Source organism: Giraffa tippelskirchi, chromosome 4 (genome assembly GCF_054371585.1).
Source record: "Giraffa tippelskirchi isolate mGirTip1 chromosome 4, T2T-mGirTip1v1.2.pri, whole genome shotgun sequence".
Taxonomy (NCBI): Eukaryota; Metazoa; Chordata; class Mammalia; order Artiodactyla; family Giraffidae; genus Giraffa; species Giraffa tippelskirchi.
Window position 1 is genome coordinate 173,510,728 of NC_137278.1, and position 20,671 is coordinate 173,531,398.

Below are 20,671 nucleotides of genomic sequence, written 5' to 3' on the forward strand. Positions count from 1 at the left end.
GTATTACAGCAAGCTTTCATTGGCTATCTAATTTTACACATGGTAATGTATATGTTCCAATGTTACTCTCTCAATGCGTCCCACCCTGTCCACAACTCTTTCTCTATGTCTGCATCTCCACTGCTGCCCTACAGATGAGTTCATTTAGTACCATCTTTCTAGATTCCATACATTCTTTCTCTTAACAGACTTCACTCTGTATAACAGGCTCTTAGGTTCATCCGCCTCATTAGAACTTTCTGACTTCACTCTATATAATACACTCTAAGTTCATCCACCTCATTAGTTCCTTTTAATGCCTGACTAATATTTCAAACTTCTTTATCCATTCATCTGTCAGTTTACATCTAGGTTGCTTCCATGTCCTGGCTATTGTAAATAGTGCTGTGATGAATACTGGGGTACAGGTTTAAATCTTAATCTTGAATTACAAATTTAATTTACATATAGTTTGAATGAAAACCATGTTATCATCCCTGCAAAGACTGACAAATACTTCCCATTGAGTCATTCTTCACGTTCCATTTTTCTCTTAAGTTTTCATGTGAGTTTGTCTACAAGCAACAGTTTTTAAAAAGGAAAGTTTCTTCAAGTCATTAAAAAAAGATAAAACTTTTACAAAAAATATGTACACTAAATGCACATATTCAAATTTTTTCTTGAACAACTTAATCGCAATAAAATAACCAGTTAAAACTTTTACAAATAATATGTACACTAAATGCACATATTCAAATTTTTTCTTGAACAACTTAATAGCAATAAAATAACCAGTGGTGTGGGCAGGAAGTGCTACATTACTGTCTTTTCAGTTTAAAAACCATAAAAGGAACTTCTAAAACCCACACTGTAGTGGCCCCTCACTATAGGGGGTTGTCAATTAGAGCAGAAAATTCCAGTAGCACTTCTTTCCAATGATCCTTAACTATTTGAAGGTGTAATGAGAAGAAACAGATGTGGTGTCAGAGAAAGAGAGAATTCACTAACGGAGAAAGGAAATACTTCCCTTTTGCTGCTTTTTAAAAAAATTTCATGTTTAGAGTGTGATGGTAAACCATGTGGAGATCACAAAAACTTTAAACTTTATGCAAGAAGAGTAGAACCCCTGCAAAGGAACTGAGGCTTCTTCCTGGATAATGGAGGGAGCCAAGGCAGACATGAAGTGGGTTACTCAATCTCTAGCAACTACTAGAACCTGGGAAAAGAGCCAGCCAAGACTGTGCAGCTGCAGGAGGGAGCCTCAGCTTCCTAGCTGCAGAACTGTGACCAGCCCCACCCTTGGACTTCCATACTCAGTGCAACTCCCACCCGCCTCCCCTGCTACCCTCCCAGGCCTAAAAAAGGAAAGAGTGACACTACAAGGAAAAGAATCCTGATAAACTATGAAGACTACCTGTTTTAAGGTTCAGTTCATTTTATTTAACAGTGTAGAGAGCAGTGTAGACATTCCTCAGAAAGGTTAATAGCTCCATGCAGACAGTGGGAAAATAGCATCACAGAATTAAACACATCTCAGTTTTAAAAAATATTTTTAGCAGAAATTTCCTGTCACATGATTACATTTCTACCACACAGAGTTTCATTCCTCTTTGAAAGAATCAATTTTTCATTAATACACTCCAGAATATTGGAGGAGAAAAGTCATGGCTTAACACCACTAACAACAACAAAAATACATCTATGCCTGTCTCTATTTGCTATCTCATATTGAAAAGCAGGTAATATTCACTCTCTAGAACTTTGCTAAAACAAGACTAGGATGGTGGATGATTTGTTTGCTTGAACAGAACAGTATTCTGTGCAGTAGTACTTGAAAATGTTTAGTAGCAAATATTTCTTAGCTTTGTTCACACCAGAAATGAAAGAAAAAAAGAAAAAACTCTGGTTTTCTTTCTCTGCATTCTCCCCTCAGTGACTAAATTTTCAAATTTCTAATGTTAGTAAGAATGAGTCAGAGAAACAGAACTATTTAACTTGTATTTTGCTAACCCAGAAACAGCCTCCTGGAAGAAGCAGAAACCATAAATAGAGTACATATTTTAATGTTAAAGTTGAAAAATAATGTGACCCTTATTCTTAACTTAAACCAAACTCTGCAACTTTCATGCCCTTTAAGCATGCTGTTGTAAAATGACCCACGTAAACTGGGGGGAGAAAAAAAAAAAAAGAGAGAGAAAAGATACACTAGAAAATGAAACTACTTACCGTCATCAGTGGACATCATTTCATATATACTGAAAATTAGTCTACTTTGGTTTGATAAGAAAATATTTGGCTTTACTATTTTAAAGTTCATGTGATAAAATCTCACTCCCAGCTCTAAAGCCTCTCGCAGCCACAGGTCAGCCGGGAGCTCTGATGATGCACTGCTTACTTCAGGACCTTCTCAGACCTCACTGCTCACAGACAACCTCATGCATAATATGCCACTCCTCCCCAGAGGAGGGTTGCTATAGTGTTTTTCAACAGACCAAGTATATGAGGATAGAGAAATGTCTATTTATTACAGTAAACAACAATGAAAGCTCATGAAAGCATCAAATGCACTAGAAATACACTTGGGAATAGGACAGTTTATAAACTGACTAATTCCTTAACTATTAGTAATGCTCTAAAAAAGCCAACATGAAAACAGTTTGTTTCCACTTGAACTGGGTCCATGCTCTGGACCAAAGAGGTTTACAGATTCAGGATTCACAGGCTTAAGATGTTAAAATGTCATTTTGAATGATCTCAAATGCTATTTTGCCACTGAAGACTTTCTATTTTAGCACAGTTCACTGACCTTGGTGCAGGGTGAATAAATACTACTCATAAATTTCCTATGGAAACCAAGTTTTATGTGATTTCAGAGCACTGTTTACTTATTTTTATATATCTTTATAAGTTTATATCAGTACTTGCAAAATTTCTCATAGCCCTGAGAAATCAGAAAGTGTCAATTAAAATATGTATAAAATCACAATGAAGTAACAGGCTATAGACATCACTCTCACAGTTGAAAGCAGTGTTTCCAAATCCCTCCTTAGTGTGTCCAGATGCAGTGGTTCTCACACACCAGATCATCTGGACGGAATTTTAAAACACACACTGCCTGGTCTTATCTCAGGAGTTGAACTCAACCCCAGAATCTGCACTTCTAACAAGCTCCCAGGTGATGCTGACACTGTTGGTCTGGGACTACACTACAGGAACCACACTTGGAGAACCACTGGGGCAGAGACTTAATACTCAATGGCAGCCTAAAGCTCTGACTCAATTGCACCTGTTTAGGAACTGCCTGGTATCAGGGCAGGTAGGAAACACTCAAGGTGTGGTATGAGGGAACTATGTATTACACACTCAGATAAGGCTCATCAGGAAGAAGACTTATCAACTTAATTCTTAACAAAAGAAATTTGCATATTAGGCATGAATAGACAATTACAGCATGGAGAAAAGGAGTCAAAGAGAAGAAACCTGAATTGCCTTTTATGTCCTTCACAAACCTCACCTGTCTGTTTAAAAATCACTGTGTCAGGAAAACTCTTTATATTTGATTCCAAAGACCACTTAGACTTGGCAAATTTCAGTAATGCAAAAAGCAGAATGTTTCCCTGTCATAAAATCCACCAATTTTGTGATTGCTGAATTTTGATAGCCATATTTAAGTTATAATCTTAGGTTTGGTTTTCAAACAAACACCTTTACTTTTTTTATAGCTAACATTTACTTTGTGCCTGGTGCTCTGGTAAGCACCTTCCATGCAGCATTTCATTAAATCCTCACTGTGACGTAATAATAATTTATCAATATTTTACAAAAGAGAATGCTCTTCTGCCGAAGGAATAAATAATATAGGTAAGGTATGGAGTAATAATTACCATTCTGCAGAAGAGAAACCTAGATTTAACAGGTTAAAAATCTTGGCCAGTAACACTAGTAAAATAATAACCTTTAAGAAATTCAATTCTCTTCTGCACAATAAAGATATAATAAAATTCATGTTTGAATCTATATAGTAAAAACCACAATATGATTTGCAGCTAGGAAGTGATAATTACAGTTTTAAACAAAATATCATTGGCTCTTATTGTTCACAATGGATAATCTGAAATTACATTCAGCATCTACCACAAACTAGCGACTAAATTTAAGCTACTCACTAGTAGTCATGGCAGTTTCTTATAAAGTTAAACCAGCACTTCCATATGACCCAGCAATGATACTCCTAGGTACTTACCCAAGTGAAACGAATACTTACATTCACAGAAACTTGCAAATGAAAATTTTAAATTTATTTATCTTCATTGGAGGATAATTACTTTATAATATTGTGATGGTTTTTCCCATACATCAATGTGAATCAGCAACATGTATGTACATGAATGTTTACAGAGGCTTTATTCATAACTACCAAAAACTGGAAAATACACAATTGACCTTCAATCAGTGAACAGATAAGCAAACTGTGGTTAATCTGTCTTTACAACACTCAAGAAATGAACTAAGGACACTTGCATGTGTGTTAGAAGGAAGCCAACTTAAAACACTAGAGGACTTCCCTGGTGGCACGATGAGTAAGAATCCCTTGCCAATACAGAAGACATGGGTTCAATCCCTGGTCCACAAGATTTCACAAGCCACAGAGCAACTAAACCCGTGGGTCACAACTACTGAGCCTGTGCTCTAGAACCCAAGAGCCACAACTACCAAGCCCATGTACTGCAACTATTGAAGCCCAGGTGCCTCGAGTCTATGTTCCACAACAAGAGAAGCCACCACAATAAGAAGCCCACACACCACAACTTAGAGTAGGCCCTGCTCATGCACAGCTAGAGAAGCCCACACGCAGCAACGAAGACCCAATGCAGCCAAAAATAATACATAAATGCCACACATTTAAGATTCCATGTGACATTCTGGAAAAGGCAAACACAGTTCAGTGCAGTTCAGTCACTCAGTCGTGTCCAACTCTTTGCGACCCTATGAACCGCAGCACGCCAGGCCTCCCTGTCCATCACCAACTCCCGGAGCCCACCCAAACTCATGTTCATTGAGTCGGTGATGCCATCCAACCATCTCATCCTCTGTCATCCCCTTCTCCTCCCGCCTTCAATCTTTCCCAGCATCAGGGTCTTTTCAAATGAGTCAGTTCTTCTCATGAGGTGGCCAAAGTACTGGAGCACACAGGGAAAAAACTAGATCAAAGGTTGCAGGAGGGTGGAGGAACTGATTGATTACAAAAGAGTACAACAGAATTGTCAAAGGTGATGGGAATGTTTCATATCTGCATTGTTGTGCTGGTTATATGACTGTATGCATTGTCAAAACTCAGAACTGTACCCTAAAGAGAGTGAATTTTACTGTATATAAATTATCCAACAGTTTTTAAAAATAAAGATTTTTGGTATTATCTATTGCCTTTCTCGTCATCAATAGTAGAGATAATTACTGGTTCATTGTATTTGTTTCCTGTGATTTTTTAAAAAAAATCTTGAAAAATTGAAAAGTGACCCAATTAGCTCCCCACACAATGTCCATTTGTGAAGAATGAAGTTTATAACAATATATTTAAAAGGATCTTTCAAATTAATGTTTAATTTAGTTAATTAGTAAGATTATTTGTCATTGACATCAGTCTTGAAAAATATGTAAAATCTATGCTAATCAACTCAGTTATTCACTTTAGTTATGTATTAAAGACTTTGAAGCAACTTAATACGCATGCACAAAGATTTAGTGGGCTGTCACCCTGCTATTAGGCTTCTCTTCCTTGTAGAGTGGTTATTTCTTTACAAATTCTGTTGAGTGAGGAAGTCAGAAAGTTCTCCCAGTCACAAGGTATTTCATAACCACTTGCTTTATCATTATATTAAACTTAGTTTACTTTTTATTACAGGCTGCTAGTATTTTCAATAGCTTACCATTTCTAATGTAAATGATCTAAAACAAAAATTTTACCATGTAACCTGTGCTTCCTGAATTAAAATTTACTAATTTATAATGTATAAAAAGGGGGGGGGGGACTAAGCTGTCTGACCTTGCTTTTTTTTTTTTTGGCGAAGCTGTACAGCATGGGATCTTAGTTTTCTGACCAGGGAATAAACTTGTGCCCTCTGCAGTGGAAGTGCTGTCTTAACCACTGGACCACCAAGGAAGCCCCTGTCCCAGCAATTTGGTTTACAGCTACCTAGCATATCATCTAACATATAATTCAACACTTCCATGTACTAATGGCAAAGTTGGCTTAAATAATTATTTACTGATAAATACATTTTGACAGTATAAAAACAGGACAATTATACCAAGTGAAAGTTAGTATTTCACTTTGTTCAAACAGAACAAGAAGTTGGAAAAAAATAATTAAAGTACTTCTTACTTTCAGTTATTAACTAAGGAGTAAAATCCTCAAATTGATTCTCCAGTGATATTTAACTGGGAGACAATCTCCATTTTCATAGAATGAAATATGAATCTTAATCTATTTTGCACACTTTGGTACTCTAATAATAATCTAATAAAATCAAACAATTTGTTATTAAAATGATTTCCTCATCGACTTAAAAAAAACTATAATTAAAAAACCCAATCAAATGATGTGTAATTTCTATTTTGTATGTCTCTGAATCTTAATGAAGTGAGGCCTGTAAGTTCTTGAATGCATACTAAGGAAATCGTGGGGGGTGTTTTGTTTTCTTTTGGCCATGCCGTGCAGTATGTGGGGTCTTAGTTCCTTGACTAAGGACTGAACCGATACACCCTGCATTAGAAGCATTAACTCTTAACCACTGGACCACAAGGGAAGTCCCTAATCGAGTTTCTTGAATATTCTGTCCCAAACTATTTTTATACAGATCTTCAAAACAAACCAATTATTGCTGAATTTCTATTCTTTTAAATTAAAAAAAATTTAATATATATTTTAAGATTTATTTATTTTTTGGCTCTGCTGGGTCTTTGTTGCTGTGCACAGGCCTCCTTCAGTTGCAGCAAGCAGGGGCCACTCTCTAGTTGTGGGCCTCTCACTCCAGTGGTCTCTCTTGTGGAGCATGGACTCTAGGCACAAGAGCTTCAGTAGTTGCAGCACCTGGGCTCCACAGCTGTGGCTCACAGGCTCTAGTGCTCTGGCTAAGCAGCTGTGGTGCACGGGCTCAGCTACATATTTCCTGTAAGTCACATCACTTCATCAAGAAGTTAATTCTGAGATTTCAAGTTCTACAATTCCAGTATTGCCACCAGCTAGATTTCTACCTTTCTTATTCTAAACTCCTGAATGAATCCATTTTTAGCTATGTTTCATTAAAGAACATATACAAAGCACTTAATATCATGCTGGGCACATAACAGATGCTCATTTCTCTTCTCTGTTCCGTCGCTCCGTATCCTTCTGCCTTACCCATCTCACGACAGAGTCACTCTTTACAAACGCTCTAGCAGTTTAGTGTCCTTTACCTGCATCTCTTTCATCTGCCTGAAAGCCTGAAGGCAGGAAGAGAAGGGGATGAAAGAGCACGAGATGGTTGAATGGCACCACTGACTCAATGGACATGGGTTTGAGGAGATGGTGAAGGACAGGGAAGCCTGGCGTGCTGCAGTCCATGGGGTCGCAAAGAGTCAGATACGACTGAGCAACTAAACAACAACCATGACGATGTCCACCTATAGGGTTCTAGCACTGTGGTTGTCATGTATCGTGAACAAAATATTACCACAAGTATTAAATGGGTATATTAAAGAGATACAGAATTTCAGTTGGGAAAAACAAAAGAAATTCTAGACATGGATAGTGGTGATGGTGGTAAAACAATGTGAATGTACTGATGCTAGAGAACTGTACACTTAAAAATGGCTAAAATGGTAAATTTTATGTTGTGTATATTTTACATATACATATATGCTGTTCCTCAATCTATTTGTTCATGTTCTCTACTGCCTGTACTGTTTCTCTGCATTCTTTCCTTTCTTCAGTGTCTATCTTGGACAACCTATTCACTTAAGGGCTCCAACTCCTCCAATAAAACATCTAATTCCAGTACCAACCTCTCTTAAAGAACCTCCTTCACTGGAGAAGGGAAGTTTAAACTTTATCTTGAGGGATGAAGATTTCATTATGCAGTAAAGAGAGGGAAAGGATCTTATTTCAGGTTCTTGAAGTGAGGAAACCTGTAGCAGACTCACAAATTTCATTGTGGCTTGCAGAACTATTCCTCACTTGTCAGCTGATATCCTCAGTGGCTGCTTACTGCATTGAGAATGAAATCCAAACTCCTTATAAGGCCTCTAGGCACTGTCCTTTGCTTACCTTTCTAGTCTCATCTCTTGCCACTCTGTTTTCAAAATATGTTCCCAAACCACGTTCCATCAATCATGGGTTTTGAGAAGGAAGTTAAGAAAAATGTTTTCTTTTCATAAATTTCCACAGAAACCTATTTTTTTTTTTTCCAACTTTAAAACAGCCACTCAGTTTCCAGAAAAGGCTCCTCTGAGGCTTTAAGAAAATAAAACTTGAGCTTTGCCCTGGCCAGGTCAGATAAAGGGTAAATAAAATACAGCCAGTTACTTGCTACTAACTTGGGAGTAAAGAGAGCTTTCACTTCTCTCTCTCTCTTTAAATTAATTTATTTTTTAATTGAAGAATAACTGCTTTACAGAATTTTGTTGTTTTCTGTCAAACCTCAACATGAATCAGCCATAGGTATACATTTATCCCCTCCCTTTTGAACCTCCCTCTCATCTCCCTTCCCATCCCACCCCTCTAGGTTGATACAGAGCCCCTGTTTGAGTTTCCTGAGCCATACAGCATACTCTCTTTTTGACCAAGATTTAAGTACTGTCTTCCTTTCCCAAACACTCTAATGCACAGCTTACTGGGGTAACAGCTACTGCTTAGGCCTTTTGTGTTGGCCCAAATATTCCTAAAGGACAAATTCAATGTAAAGAAAAAATAAATATAACCCTAAATATAATCAGCATCTTATCTTTGCAAATCATCCACTCTACTTATTATTTCTTCCCTTTTATCCCATGGTAATATGCCACAATTAAAACATGCAGTTTAATTTCTGATGCAATCTCAGAAGTGTACAGTAAGTCCTCTACATACGAATGAGTTCCATTCCAGGAGCACATTGTTAAGTCCAAGATTTGTTCGATAAGTCCAACAAAATTAGCTCAGGTACACAACTAACACAATTGGCTACATACTACTGTACTGTACTAGGTTTATAATAGTTTTCACACAAATAATACATTAAAAAACAAATACATAAAAATAAAGAAAATATTTTTAATCTTACCATACAGTACCTTGAAAAGTACAGCAGTACCAGCTACATCACCATTGCTTTTACACCTGCTTCCACACATCCTGGGCCTCAAATAAAGATACTTCACTACTGTACTCTATATACAGTACTGTGAAGTACACAAAAGCACAACCACTTGTAGAGGATTCATGCAGGAGATGATGTACGCCAGACACATGAACTAACAAGGCATTAGACAGGCAAACGCATGTTTGCATCTTTGAAAGTTTGCAACTTGAAAGTTTGTATGTAAGGGACTTTCTGTATTACAGGAATAAAGAAAATTCCAAAGGAAAGAAAGAAAAATTTACATTTAGATTTCAATAATTTTTTCAATAACTTTTCTAAGTTATTGTCTTGGTGGCAGAAAAGAAGACCAAGGATAAAAAGGCAAATCATTATTTTAATTAAAAAACATTTTTAAGGTCCATTTCCATCATATAGGCCTTAACTGATGAATTGGTACTTGATAAATTACAAATGTACCTTGTTGAAATTTTCAAATTATTATTCTAGCAATCTATACATTGTGAACTTTACAAATAATGCTCAAACAGATTTTAAGTATTATACTAAGAACTAAATAATATCCATATATTTTAGACACAATAGTTTGAACATTAATAACTAGCAGAACTCAAGATAAATTACTTTGTAATGGTCAACAACTCACTATTAATGAAGTACGGAGTATTTTTATCTTTAACATAAGGCAACAGGGACAAATGTATTTAGCATTCATGCAGATAATGCAAATGGGTAAGCATACAGGTTTAAAACAGTATGAATAAGTTATATGGCAAATTAGAGAATATTTTTTTAAATTTAAATTTTAAAACACAAAAAACCATTGTGTGAGTCAAAGAAAACTTGGAGCCATGAATTTGAGGTCCCTTTTAAAATTGTTTAACCCATTTATTAATAATTACAAAGAAATACTGAGTCCTTACATGGGATTCAATACAGTTCATTGCTAAGAACTTAGGAATCTTTTTTAGAAAGTTCTGATCATCACTTTTCTGGAATCTCATTTTTCTTTAGCCACATTACCCTTTTCAATTCCTGTGGCCTTAAGGTTTTCATATACGACTATCTTCTGGATTTTCACATCTCACTATCTTCTGGATTTCCTTTGAGCATTTACAACTTCTTAGCATTTGTCATCCCTACTACTGCCAAAGCTTCTGGAAAGCAAGGACCATAAGTGTGCCATTCACTATTATGGGTCCTGTGGATGTTACGTCAAACATAATAAAACTTCATAAAACATAATAAAACTTCACTAACTTCTAAGAAGTCAAAGAGAGAGCAGACAGGCAAAATGGTGACTGACAAGTTTGGCCAGGGCTCTGTTACTGTTACTGGTGCACAGAGGAGGGTTAGGGGAGACCTTCCAGAACAGTGGTCTCAAAACTTTTTGATGGCACATCCTCTCAGTATAAAATGTGGGCATTGCACTCTCAAATATGTATGTATGCAGAGAAACATGTAGGAATGTATATGTTAAATACAAGTATTACAGTGCAAAAATGAACACTATAACAAAAAAACAACTTAAAAATAGGATGAAAAGATAAAATGACTTCCCAGGTGGCTCAGTGGTAAAGAATCCACCTACCAATGCAGGAGATGTGAGTTCGATCCCTGGGCCAGGAAGATCCCCTGGAGAAGGAAATGGCAACCCACTCCACTATTCTTGCCCAGAAAAATCCCATGGACAGAGGAACCTGGTGGGCTATAATTCATGGGGTCAAAAAAGAGTCAGAAATGACTTAGCAACCAAACAACAACAAAGATAGAATACCGTTTTAGAAAAAACAATGTGATTCAATCTGCTTTGTTTTTTAGAAATATCTTGGTTAAATATTTCATGATACAGACATTTGAAAGAGTGGAACTAAGTCAATTTACCTCCATACATGGTTTTACCGATTGCCACAGCTGAGATTTGCTGTTCTACAGGGAAGAAGTACATCTCTGGCTACACTTACTAAATCATGATATATATTTTTCAATCTTATCTACCAATTATGCAAAGGATTTCCTTGAAATTCTTCTAGTAAACTTCCATCTTCCTAGATGTCTTGAAAGCTGTTGTATTTTTTTTTTTTTGAAAATTTGGTCTAATATCTTAAAACTACTTACAAAAAATTTAAAGAAGATTTTTGAAAAGACCTGAATTTAATACATACTACTATATATAATATAGATAACAAGAACTTACTGTAGAGCATAAGGAACTCTACTCAATATTCTGGAATAGCCTATATGGGAAAAGGATCCACCAAAAAAAAAAAAGAGAGAAAGTAGATATACGTATATGAGTAACTGATTCACTTTGCTGTATACCTGAAACAAACACAACATTGTAAATCAAGTATACTCCAAAAAAACTGAAAACCGTACTTAAGTTTGGGTGTAACAGGGTGTTGCATTTTTATAACTTTTAAAAGGAAAAGATATATGTCATTTTGGGTGGTAAAATGACACAGTAATGGAAACATTTCCAATAATTTAAAAAACGTTCTGTCCATAGAGCACTTTTCCTCTGCTGACTGCAGTTACTTTCTCACTGATTCAAATATCACCTTTACCTGAAAAAGACACATTGCATTTATTTCTTCAAATGTATCTACTACATAAGAACCTGCAAAATATGTACTGTGTCTACTTCTCTCTTTTTTAAAAATAACTTTATTTCTGGCAAGCTAGGTCTTTGCTGCTGTGCAGGCTTTTCTCTAGTTGAGACAAGTGGGGGCTACTCTAGTTGTGCTGCGCGGGCTTCTTATTGTAAAGGCTTCTCTTGTTGCATAGCACTGGCTCTAGGAATGCAGGCTTCAGTAGTTGCGGTACATGGGCTCAGTAGCTGCATCTTCACATCTCTGGAACACAGGCTCAAGAGTTGTGCGAATGGGCTTAGCTGCTCCCTTGCATGTGGGATCTTCCTGGATCAGGGATCGAATCCATGTCTGCTGCATTGGCAAGGGGATTCCTTACCACTAAGCCACCAGGGAAGTCCCTGTGGCTACCTTTCTTTACATGAAGGGCTAGTAAATAGGGAACATTTATGTTTTTTGTTAAAAGAAAAAGACACACTGTCTTTGGTTTGACAACTCATTTAAGTACTGTGCCATGTATAAAACTTAACATTCGAAAAACTAAGATCATGGCATCCGATACCATCACTTCATGGCAAATAGATGGGGAAACAATGGAAACAGTGAAAGACTTTATTTTCTTGGGCTTCAAAATCACTGCAGATGGTGACTGCAGCCATGAAATTAAAAGATGTTTACTCCTTGGAAGAAAAGTTATGACCAAACTAGACAGCATGTTAAAAAGAGAGACATTACTTTGCCGACAAAGGTCCACAAAGTCAAAGCTATCATTTTTCCAGTAGCCACATACAGATATGAGAGTTGGACCATAAAAAAGGCTGAGTGCCAAAGAATTGATGCTTCTGAACTTTGGTGTTGGAGAGGACTTTTGAGAGTCCCTTGGACTGCAAGGAGATCCAACCAGTCAATCCTAAAGGAAATCAACCCTGAACATTCATCGGAAGGACTGACGCCAAAGCTGAAGCTCCAATACTTTGGCCACTTTATGTGAAGAGTCGAATCATTAGAAAAGACCCAGATGCTGGGAAAGATTGAAGGCAGGAGGAGAAGGGGATGACAGGATGAGATAGTTGGATGGCATCACCAACTCAGTGAACATGAGTTTGAGCAAGCTGCAGGAGATGGTAAAGGACAGGGAAGCCTGGCATGCTGCAGTCCATGGGGTTGCAAAGAATCGGACACGACTGAGCAACTGAACAACAACATATAACTTACAAATCTCTGGGTGGTACAAAAGATGTTTGTACCTAAAATGACAGGGCAGAAAGGAGGCAAGTAAACTTACCACTGCCTACTTCCCACTTTTCCCTCAGAATTCCTCACCTGTACCTGAAATACTAGGTGTACTCAACACATAAACTGAAAGAAAGTGCATGAATAAGTCCAGCATCACTGACTCAATGGACATGAATCTGAGCAAACTCCAGGAGACAGTGAAGGACAGAGGAGGCTGGTGTGCTATAGTCCATGGGGTCACAAAGAGTCAGACACAACTTAGTGAGCAATCAATAAAAAGTGCTTTTTTTTTTAACCCCTTAGGCAAAATGTTCCAAGTTCTAAGATCTGCTTCCTACACTACAATGATTCATTTTTGGTACCCCCAGGGCACATATGGTTTCATAGATGATTGCTTTTGAGAAGGAAACTTCTAGAAGACAGGTAGTTTTTCACAGGGATCTTACATACATTTCATCTAATAACTCTTCAATCTTCAGGTTATTCTTGAAATTAAGTCATAATGTTGACATAAATGTACTGTATCAATGTTAAAATTATGACTATAAAAGTTGGCAGCATAAACAATAAATGCACTGAAATAAATTTAAAAATAAATACACTGGACGTCCCTGGTGGGCCAGTGGTTAAGAATTTACCTGCAAATGCAAGGGACACAGGTTAGATGCCTGCTCCAGGAAGATCCCACATGCCACAGAGCAACTAAGCTGCACCACAACTTCTGAGCTCGCACTCTATAAGCTGAGAGCTGCAACTCCTGAAGCCCATATGCTCTAGAGCTCTTCAATAAAAGAAGTCACTGCAATGAGATGCTCGCTCACCACAAAGACGAGTAGCCCCTGCTCGCTACAACTAGAGAACCCGCATGCAGCAACGAAGACCTAGTGTTGCCAAAAATACATAAAAAACAAGAAAGAGCAAAAGGGCTTTGAGAGGTCAGACAGCCGTATTAAAAAAAAAAAAAAAAGGAAATACATTCATTTGGAAAATAAAAATCTCCAGAACAAATTAAACTTAAATGTTTCCAAAATTTTAATCATATTCTCTGTATCAGTCTAGATATGAAGACTACCCAACCTTATAGTTTGATTCTAAGGCTATCAATTATAATAATGAAAAATTAAGAAAATTCCATGATTCCATTTTCATCTAAAAGTAACTGTGGATAATATTGGTAAAGAAATATTTCAAACAGAATGTCATCATAATAAAAGATAAAAATCTAAATAATACCATTTTTGATCCCTGAGTTAGAGTAAATGCTTTTAAATTATAAGATCCATCCTAAAGAAATTGTTATCTCAAGTACTGGAGTGGCGAGCAGCCAAGAGGAGATACTCCACATTCAAGGTCAGGAGCGGAGGCCGTGAGGAGATACCCCACATCCAAGGTCAGGAACGGAGGCTGTGAGGAGATACCCCACATTCAAGGTAAGGCACAGTGGCTGCCCTTTGCTGGAGCAGCCGTGAAGAGATACCCCACGGCCAAGGTAAAAGAAACCCCAGTAAGACAGTAGGCGCTGAGAGAGGGCATCAGAGGGCAGACAGACTAAAATCACAATCACAGAAAACTAGCCAATCTGATCACATTCTGACAAAATGTAGTCCACTGAAGAAAGGAATGGCAAGCCACTTCAGTATTCTTGCCTTGAGAACCCCATGAACACTATGAAAAGGCAAAAAGATAGGACACTGAAAGATGAACTCCCCAGGTTAGTAGCTGCCCAGTGGAGAAATAACTCAAATGAAAGGACAGAGCCAAAGCAAAAACAACACCCAGTTGTGGATGTGACTGGTGATAGAAGCAAGGTCCAATGCTGTAAAGAGCAATATTGCATAGGAACCCAGAATGTTAGGTCCATGAATCAAGGCAAACTGGAATTGGTCAAACAGGAGATGGCAAGGGTAAATGTTGACATTCTAGGAATCAGAGAACTAAGATGGACTGGAATGGGTGAATTTAACTCAGATGACCATTATATCTACTACTGTGGGCAAGAATCCCTTGGAAGAAATGGAGTAGCCATCATAGTCAACAAAAGAGTCCGAAATGCAGTTCTTGGATGCAATCTCAAAAATGACAGGATGATCTCTGTTCATTTCCAAGGCAAACCATTCAATATAACGGTAATCCAAGTCTATGCCCCAACCAGTAGTGCTGAAGAAGCTGAAATTGAATTGTTCTATGAAGACCTACAAGACCTTCTAGAACTAACACCAAAAAAAGATGTCATTTTCATCATACAGGACTGGAATACAAAATTAGGAAGTCAAGAAACACCTGGAGTAACAGGCAAATTTGGCCTTGGAGTACAGAATGAAGCACAGCAAAGGCTAATAGAGTTTTGTCAAGAGAACGCACTGGTCATAGCAAACACCGTCTTCCAACAACACAACAGAAGACTCTACACATGGACATCACCAGATGGTCAACACCAAAATCAGACTGATTATATTCTTTGCAGCCAAAGATGGAGAAGCTCTATACAGTCAGCAAAAACAAGACCGGGAGCTGACTGTGGCTCAGATCATGAACTCCTTATTGCCAAATTCAGACTTAATTGAAGAAAGTGGGGAAAACCACTAGACCATTCAGGTATGACCTAAATCAAATCCCTTATGATTATTCAGTGGAAGTGAGAAAGACATTTAAGGGACTAGATCTGATAGACAGAGTGCCTGATGAACTATGGACGGAGGTTCGGGACATTGTTCAGGAGACAGGGAGCAAGACCACCCCCAAGAAAAAGAAATGCAAAAAAGCAAAATGGCTGTCTGAGGAGGCCTTACAAATAGCTGTGAAAAGAAGAGAAGCAAAAGGCAGAGGAGAAAAGGAAAGATATACCCATTTGAATGCAGAGTTCCAGAGAATAGCAAGGAGAGATAAGAAAGCCTTCCTCAATGATCTGGGCAAAGAAAGAGGAGAATAGTAGAACGGGAAAGGCTAGAGATCTCTTCAGGAAAATTAGAGATACCAAGGGAATATTTCATCCAAAGATGGGATCAAAAAAGGACAGAAATGGCATGGACCTAACAGAAGCAGAAGATATTAAGAAGAGGTGGGTGGGACGTTCTGGGAGAATAGCATTGAAACATGTATATTATCATGTGTGAAACAGAACACCATTCCATGCTCAATGCATGAGACAAATGCTCAAGGCTGGGGCAATGGGATGACCCAGAGGGATGGGATGTGGAGGGAGGTGGGAGGGAAGTCCAGGAAGGGGAACACATGTAAACCCATGGCTGATTCATGTCAATGTATGGCAAAAACTACTACAATATTGTAAAGTAATTAGCCCCCAACTAAAATAAATAAATTTATTTAAAAAAAAAAAAAAAAGAAGAAGAGGTGGCAAGAATACACAGAAGAACTGTACAAAAATGATCTTCACGACCCAGATAATCACGATGGTGTGATCATTCACCTAGAGCCAGACATCCTGGAATGTGAAGTCAAGTGGGCCTTAGGAAGCATCACTACAAACAAAGCAAGTGGAGCTGATTAAATTTCAGTTGAGCTGTTTCAAATCCTAAAAGATGATGCTGTGAAAGTGCAGCACTCAATATGCCAGCAAATTTGGAAAACTCAGCAGTGGCCATAGGTCTGGAAAATGTTAGTTCTCATTCCAATCCCAAAGAAAGGCAATGCCAAAGAATGCTCAAACTACTGCACAATTGCACTCATCTCACACGCTAACCAAGTAATGCTCAAAATTCTCCAAGCTAGGTTTCAGCAACACGTGAACCGTGAACTTTCAGATGTTCGAGCAGGTTTTAGAAAAGGCAGAGGAACCAGAGATCAAATTGCCAACATCTGCTGGACCATCGAAAAAGAGAGTTCCAGAAAAACATCTATTTCTGCTTTATTGACTATGCCAAAGCCTTTGACTGCGTGGATCACAATAAACTGTGGAAAATTCTTCAAGAGATGGGAATACCAGACCACCTGAACTACCTCTTGAGAAACCTGTATGCAGGTCAGGAAGCAACAGCTAGAACTGGACACGGAACAACAGACTGGTTCCAAACAGAAAAAGGAGTACGTCAAGGCTGTATATTACAACTTATATGCAGAGTACATCATGAGAAATGCTGGGTTGGATGAAGCACAAGCTGGAATCAAGATTGCTGGGGGAAATATCAATAACATCAGATATGCAGATGACACCACCCTTACGGCAGAAGGTGAAGAAGAACTGAAGAGCCTCTTGAGGCAACTGAAAGAGGAGAGTGAAAAAGTTGGCTTAAAGCTCAACATTCAGAAAACTAAGATCATGGCATCTAGTCCCATCACTTCATGGCAAATAGATGGGGAAACAGTGGAAACAGAGGCTGGCTTTATTTTTTGGGGCTCCAAAATCACTACAGATAGTGACTGCAGCCATGAAATTAAAAGACGCTTACTCCTTGGAAGGAGGGTTATGACCAACCTAGACAGCATATTAAAAAGCAGAGAGATTACTTTGTCAACAAAGGTCCATCTAGTCAAGGCTATGTTTTTTCCAGTAGTTATGTATGGATGTGAGTGTTGGACTGTAAAGAAAGCTGAGCACCGAAGAATTGATGCTTTTGAACCGTGCTGTTGCAGAAGACTCTTGAGAGTCCCTTGGACTGCAAGGAGATCCAACCAGTCTATCCTAAAGGACATCAGTCCTGAATGTTCAATGGAAGTCTGATGCTGAAGCTGAAACTCCGATACTTTGGCCACCTGATGCGATAAGCTGACTTATTGGAAAAAACCCTGATACTGGGAAAGATTGAGGGCAGGAGGAGAAGGGGACAACAGAGGATGAGATGGTTGGATGGCATCACCGACTCAGTGGAGATGAGTTTGGGTAAACTCCGGGAGTTGGTGATGGACAGGCAGGCCTGGCGTGTTGCAGTCCATGGGGTCGCAAAGAGTCAGACACGACTGAGTCACTGAACTCAACTGAAAATGAAACAGGCATTGAGAAGGCAAAATAGTAACGCATATCAAATACCAGAAAACTTCACATTATCTACCTTTGCCACTTGGGTTGAGCTATCCTAAACAAACTATACACATAATCACTGTATAATGTTATTTTGAAAAGGAGAAAATTAGAAGAAACCTAATAGTTTAGTAAATGATTTTTATAAATATAGTCCTTCCCCCTTAGGGGCCACATAATATTTGCTTATTTGAATGAGTTAATAAAGAAGCTTTACTAACCATTTAAGTAATTTTGGGGCTACTCATTAAAAAATACTGACTTGAACTTGCTCAATTTAAATTAGGGTAATTTCCAGGCCCCTTATAGTATTATACAATAAAGGTCCCAATAGTATGTCACAGATCTGTATTCATTAGATAAATTATCATCTCAAACTAAAGTGATAAGTTTCCTATTCTTTTTTTCATTTAAATAATGGATTAAAGTTTTGGTATACCTAAAACTTTCTACTAGAATTGTCTAATAACTCTCCTGGAATTTGAAATGAGATTTTTTTTCTATTAAGATCGATACTATTATATTTAAATGTAAGAGTTCATACTAAAATATCACTTTATAATTTACATAATTTGTAGTTATGGCATACATCAATGTAAGCAAGCATATATGCTTACAATAGATTACCTTTATTAACCAGGATGGTATCTAAAAAATCTTGCATATTATGTGCAAACAGAAAATGCTAATCATATTAACCCCAACTCTAGAGACAGACATCCTGGAGTGTGAAGTCAAGGAATCCTTAGTCAAGGATTACTACAAACAAAGTTAATGGAGGTGATTGAATTCTAGCTGAGCCATTTCAAATCCTAAAAGATGATGCTATTAAAGTGCTGCACTGAATATGTCAGCAAATTTGGAAAACTCAGTAGTGGCCACAGGACTGCAAAAAGGTCAGTTTTCATTATAATCCAAAAGAAAGGCAATGCCAAAGAATGTTCAAACTACTGTACAATTGTGCTCACATCACATACTAGCAACATAATGCTCAAAATCCTTCAAGCTAGGCTTCAACAGTATGTGAACTGAGAAATTCCAGACGTACAAGCTGGATTTAGAAAAGGCAGCGAAATCAGAGATCAAATTGCCAACATCCATTGGATCACAGAAAAAGCAAGAAAATTCCAGAAAAATCATCTACTGCTTCACTGACTACACTAAAGCCTTTGACTGCGTGGATCACAACGAACTATGGAAAATTCTTAAAGGGACAGGAATACCAAACCACCTTACCTGCTCCCTGAGAAACCTACATGCAGGTCAAGAAGCAACAGTGAGAATCAGACATAGAACAACGGAGTGGTTCCAAACTGGGAAAGGAGTATGTCAAGGCTGTATACTGTCACCCTGTTTATTTAACTTATGCAGACTATATGAGTGCTCAGTCACTTTAGTCTTGTCCAACTCTTTGTGACCCTATGGACTGTAGCCTATGGACTGTAGCTATGGACTGTAGCCCTCCAAGCTCCTCTGTCCATGGGAGTCTCCAGGCAAGGATACTGGAGTGGGTTGCCATGCCCTCATCAAGGGGATCTTTCCTGCCCAGGAATCGAACCTGCATCTCTGCATTGCAGGCAGATTCTTTATGGCTGAGCCACTGAGGAAGCCCTATATGCACAGTACCCAATGTGAAATGCCAGGCTGGATGAATCACAAACTGGAATCAAGATTGCTGGGAGAAATAGCAACAGCCTCAGATATGCAGATGATACCATTCTAATGGCAGAAAGTGAAGAGGAACTAAAGAGCTCTTGATGAAGGTCAAAGAGGAGAGTGAAAAAGCTGGCTTGAAACTCAACATTCAAAAAATTAAGATCATGGCATCTGGTCACATCACTTCATGGCAAATAGATGGGGCGGGGGGCGGAGGGAATGGAAACAGTAACAGATTTTATTTTCTTGGGCTCCAAAATCACTGTGGATGGTGACTGCAGCCATGGACACTTGCTCCTTGGAAGAAAAATTACAACAAATCTAGACAGTGCATTAAAAAGCAGAGATATTACTTTGCCAATAAAGATCTATATAGTCAAAGCTATGGTTTTTCCAGTAATCATGTATGGATGTGAGAGTAGGCCGAGTGCTGAAGAACTTACACTTTCAAATTGTGATGCTGGACAAGACTCTTGAGACTCCCTTGGATAGCAAGGAGATCAGACCAGGCAATCCTAAAGGAAATCAACCTGAATATTCATTGGAAGGACTGAAGGTAAAGCTGAAGCTCCAATACTTTGGCCACCTTATGCAAAGAGCCAACTAATTGGAAAAGACCCACACGCTGGGTGCTCTCTTTTTCAATTTCCGTTCTGTACTACTTCACTCATTCAGTAGAGGATGAACAAGAAAAACGCTCTCCCATTTGTCAAGCCAACTTGGGTACTCTCCCTTACCTATAAATGCCTGGTGGAATCTTAAATCTGCCTTAGCATCAATCATTGTAGACCTTAAAAGAACTTCCACATAATCCAATCCTTGCCTATCACCTCTTTCAAGATGTGACTCAAATTCATTGCCTCGTGCTTTATCCCACAGACTCTGGCATCCCCTCTACT

The 20,671-nt window shown here is 38.2% G+C and overlaps 1 protein-coding gene across 11 annotated transcripts in view; it reads right to left on the minus strand.

The window, feature by feature from the left end:
• The window catches only part of FGD4 (FYVE, RhoGEF and PH domain containing 4), a 277,869-nt gene that overhangs the window by 130,705 nt on the left and 126,493 nt on the right, over positions 1 to 20,671 (minus strand). Inside the window, exon 1 of one of the 11 annotated variants that reach the window (XM_081591592.1) lies at positions 2,206 to 2,398. The exons of the other annotated variants lie outside the window; for them this stretch is intronic. Within the exon in view, the coding sequence (XP_081447718.1) occupies positions 2,206 to 2,296 (91 nt within the window). The 5' untranslated portion in view covers positions 2,297 to 2,398. Of the gene's footprint in view, positions 1 to 2,205; positions 2,399 to 20,671 lie in introns of those variants that run through there. 11 annotated transcript variants of the gene reach the window in all.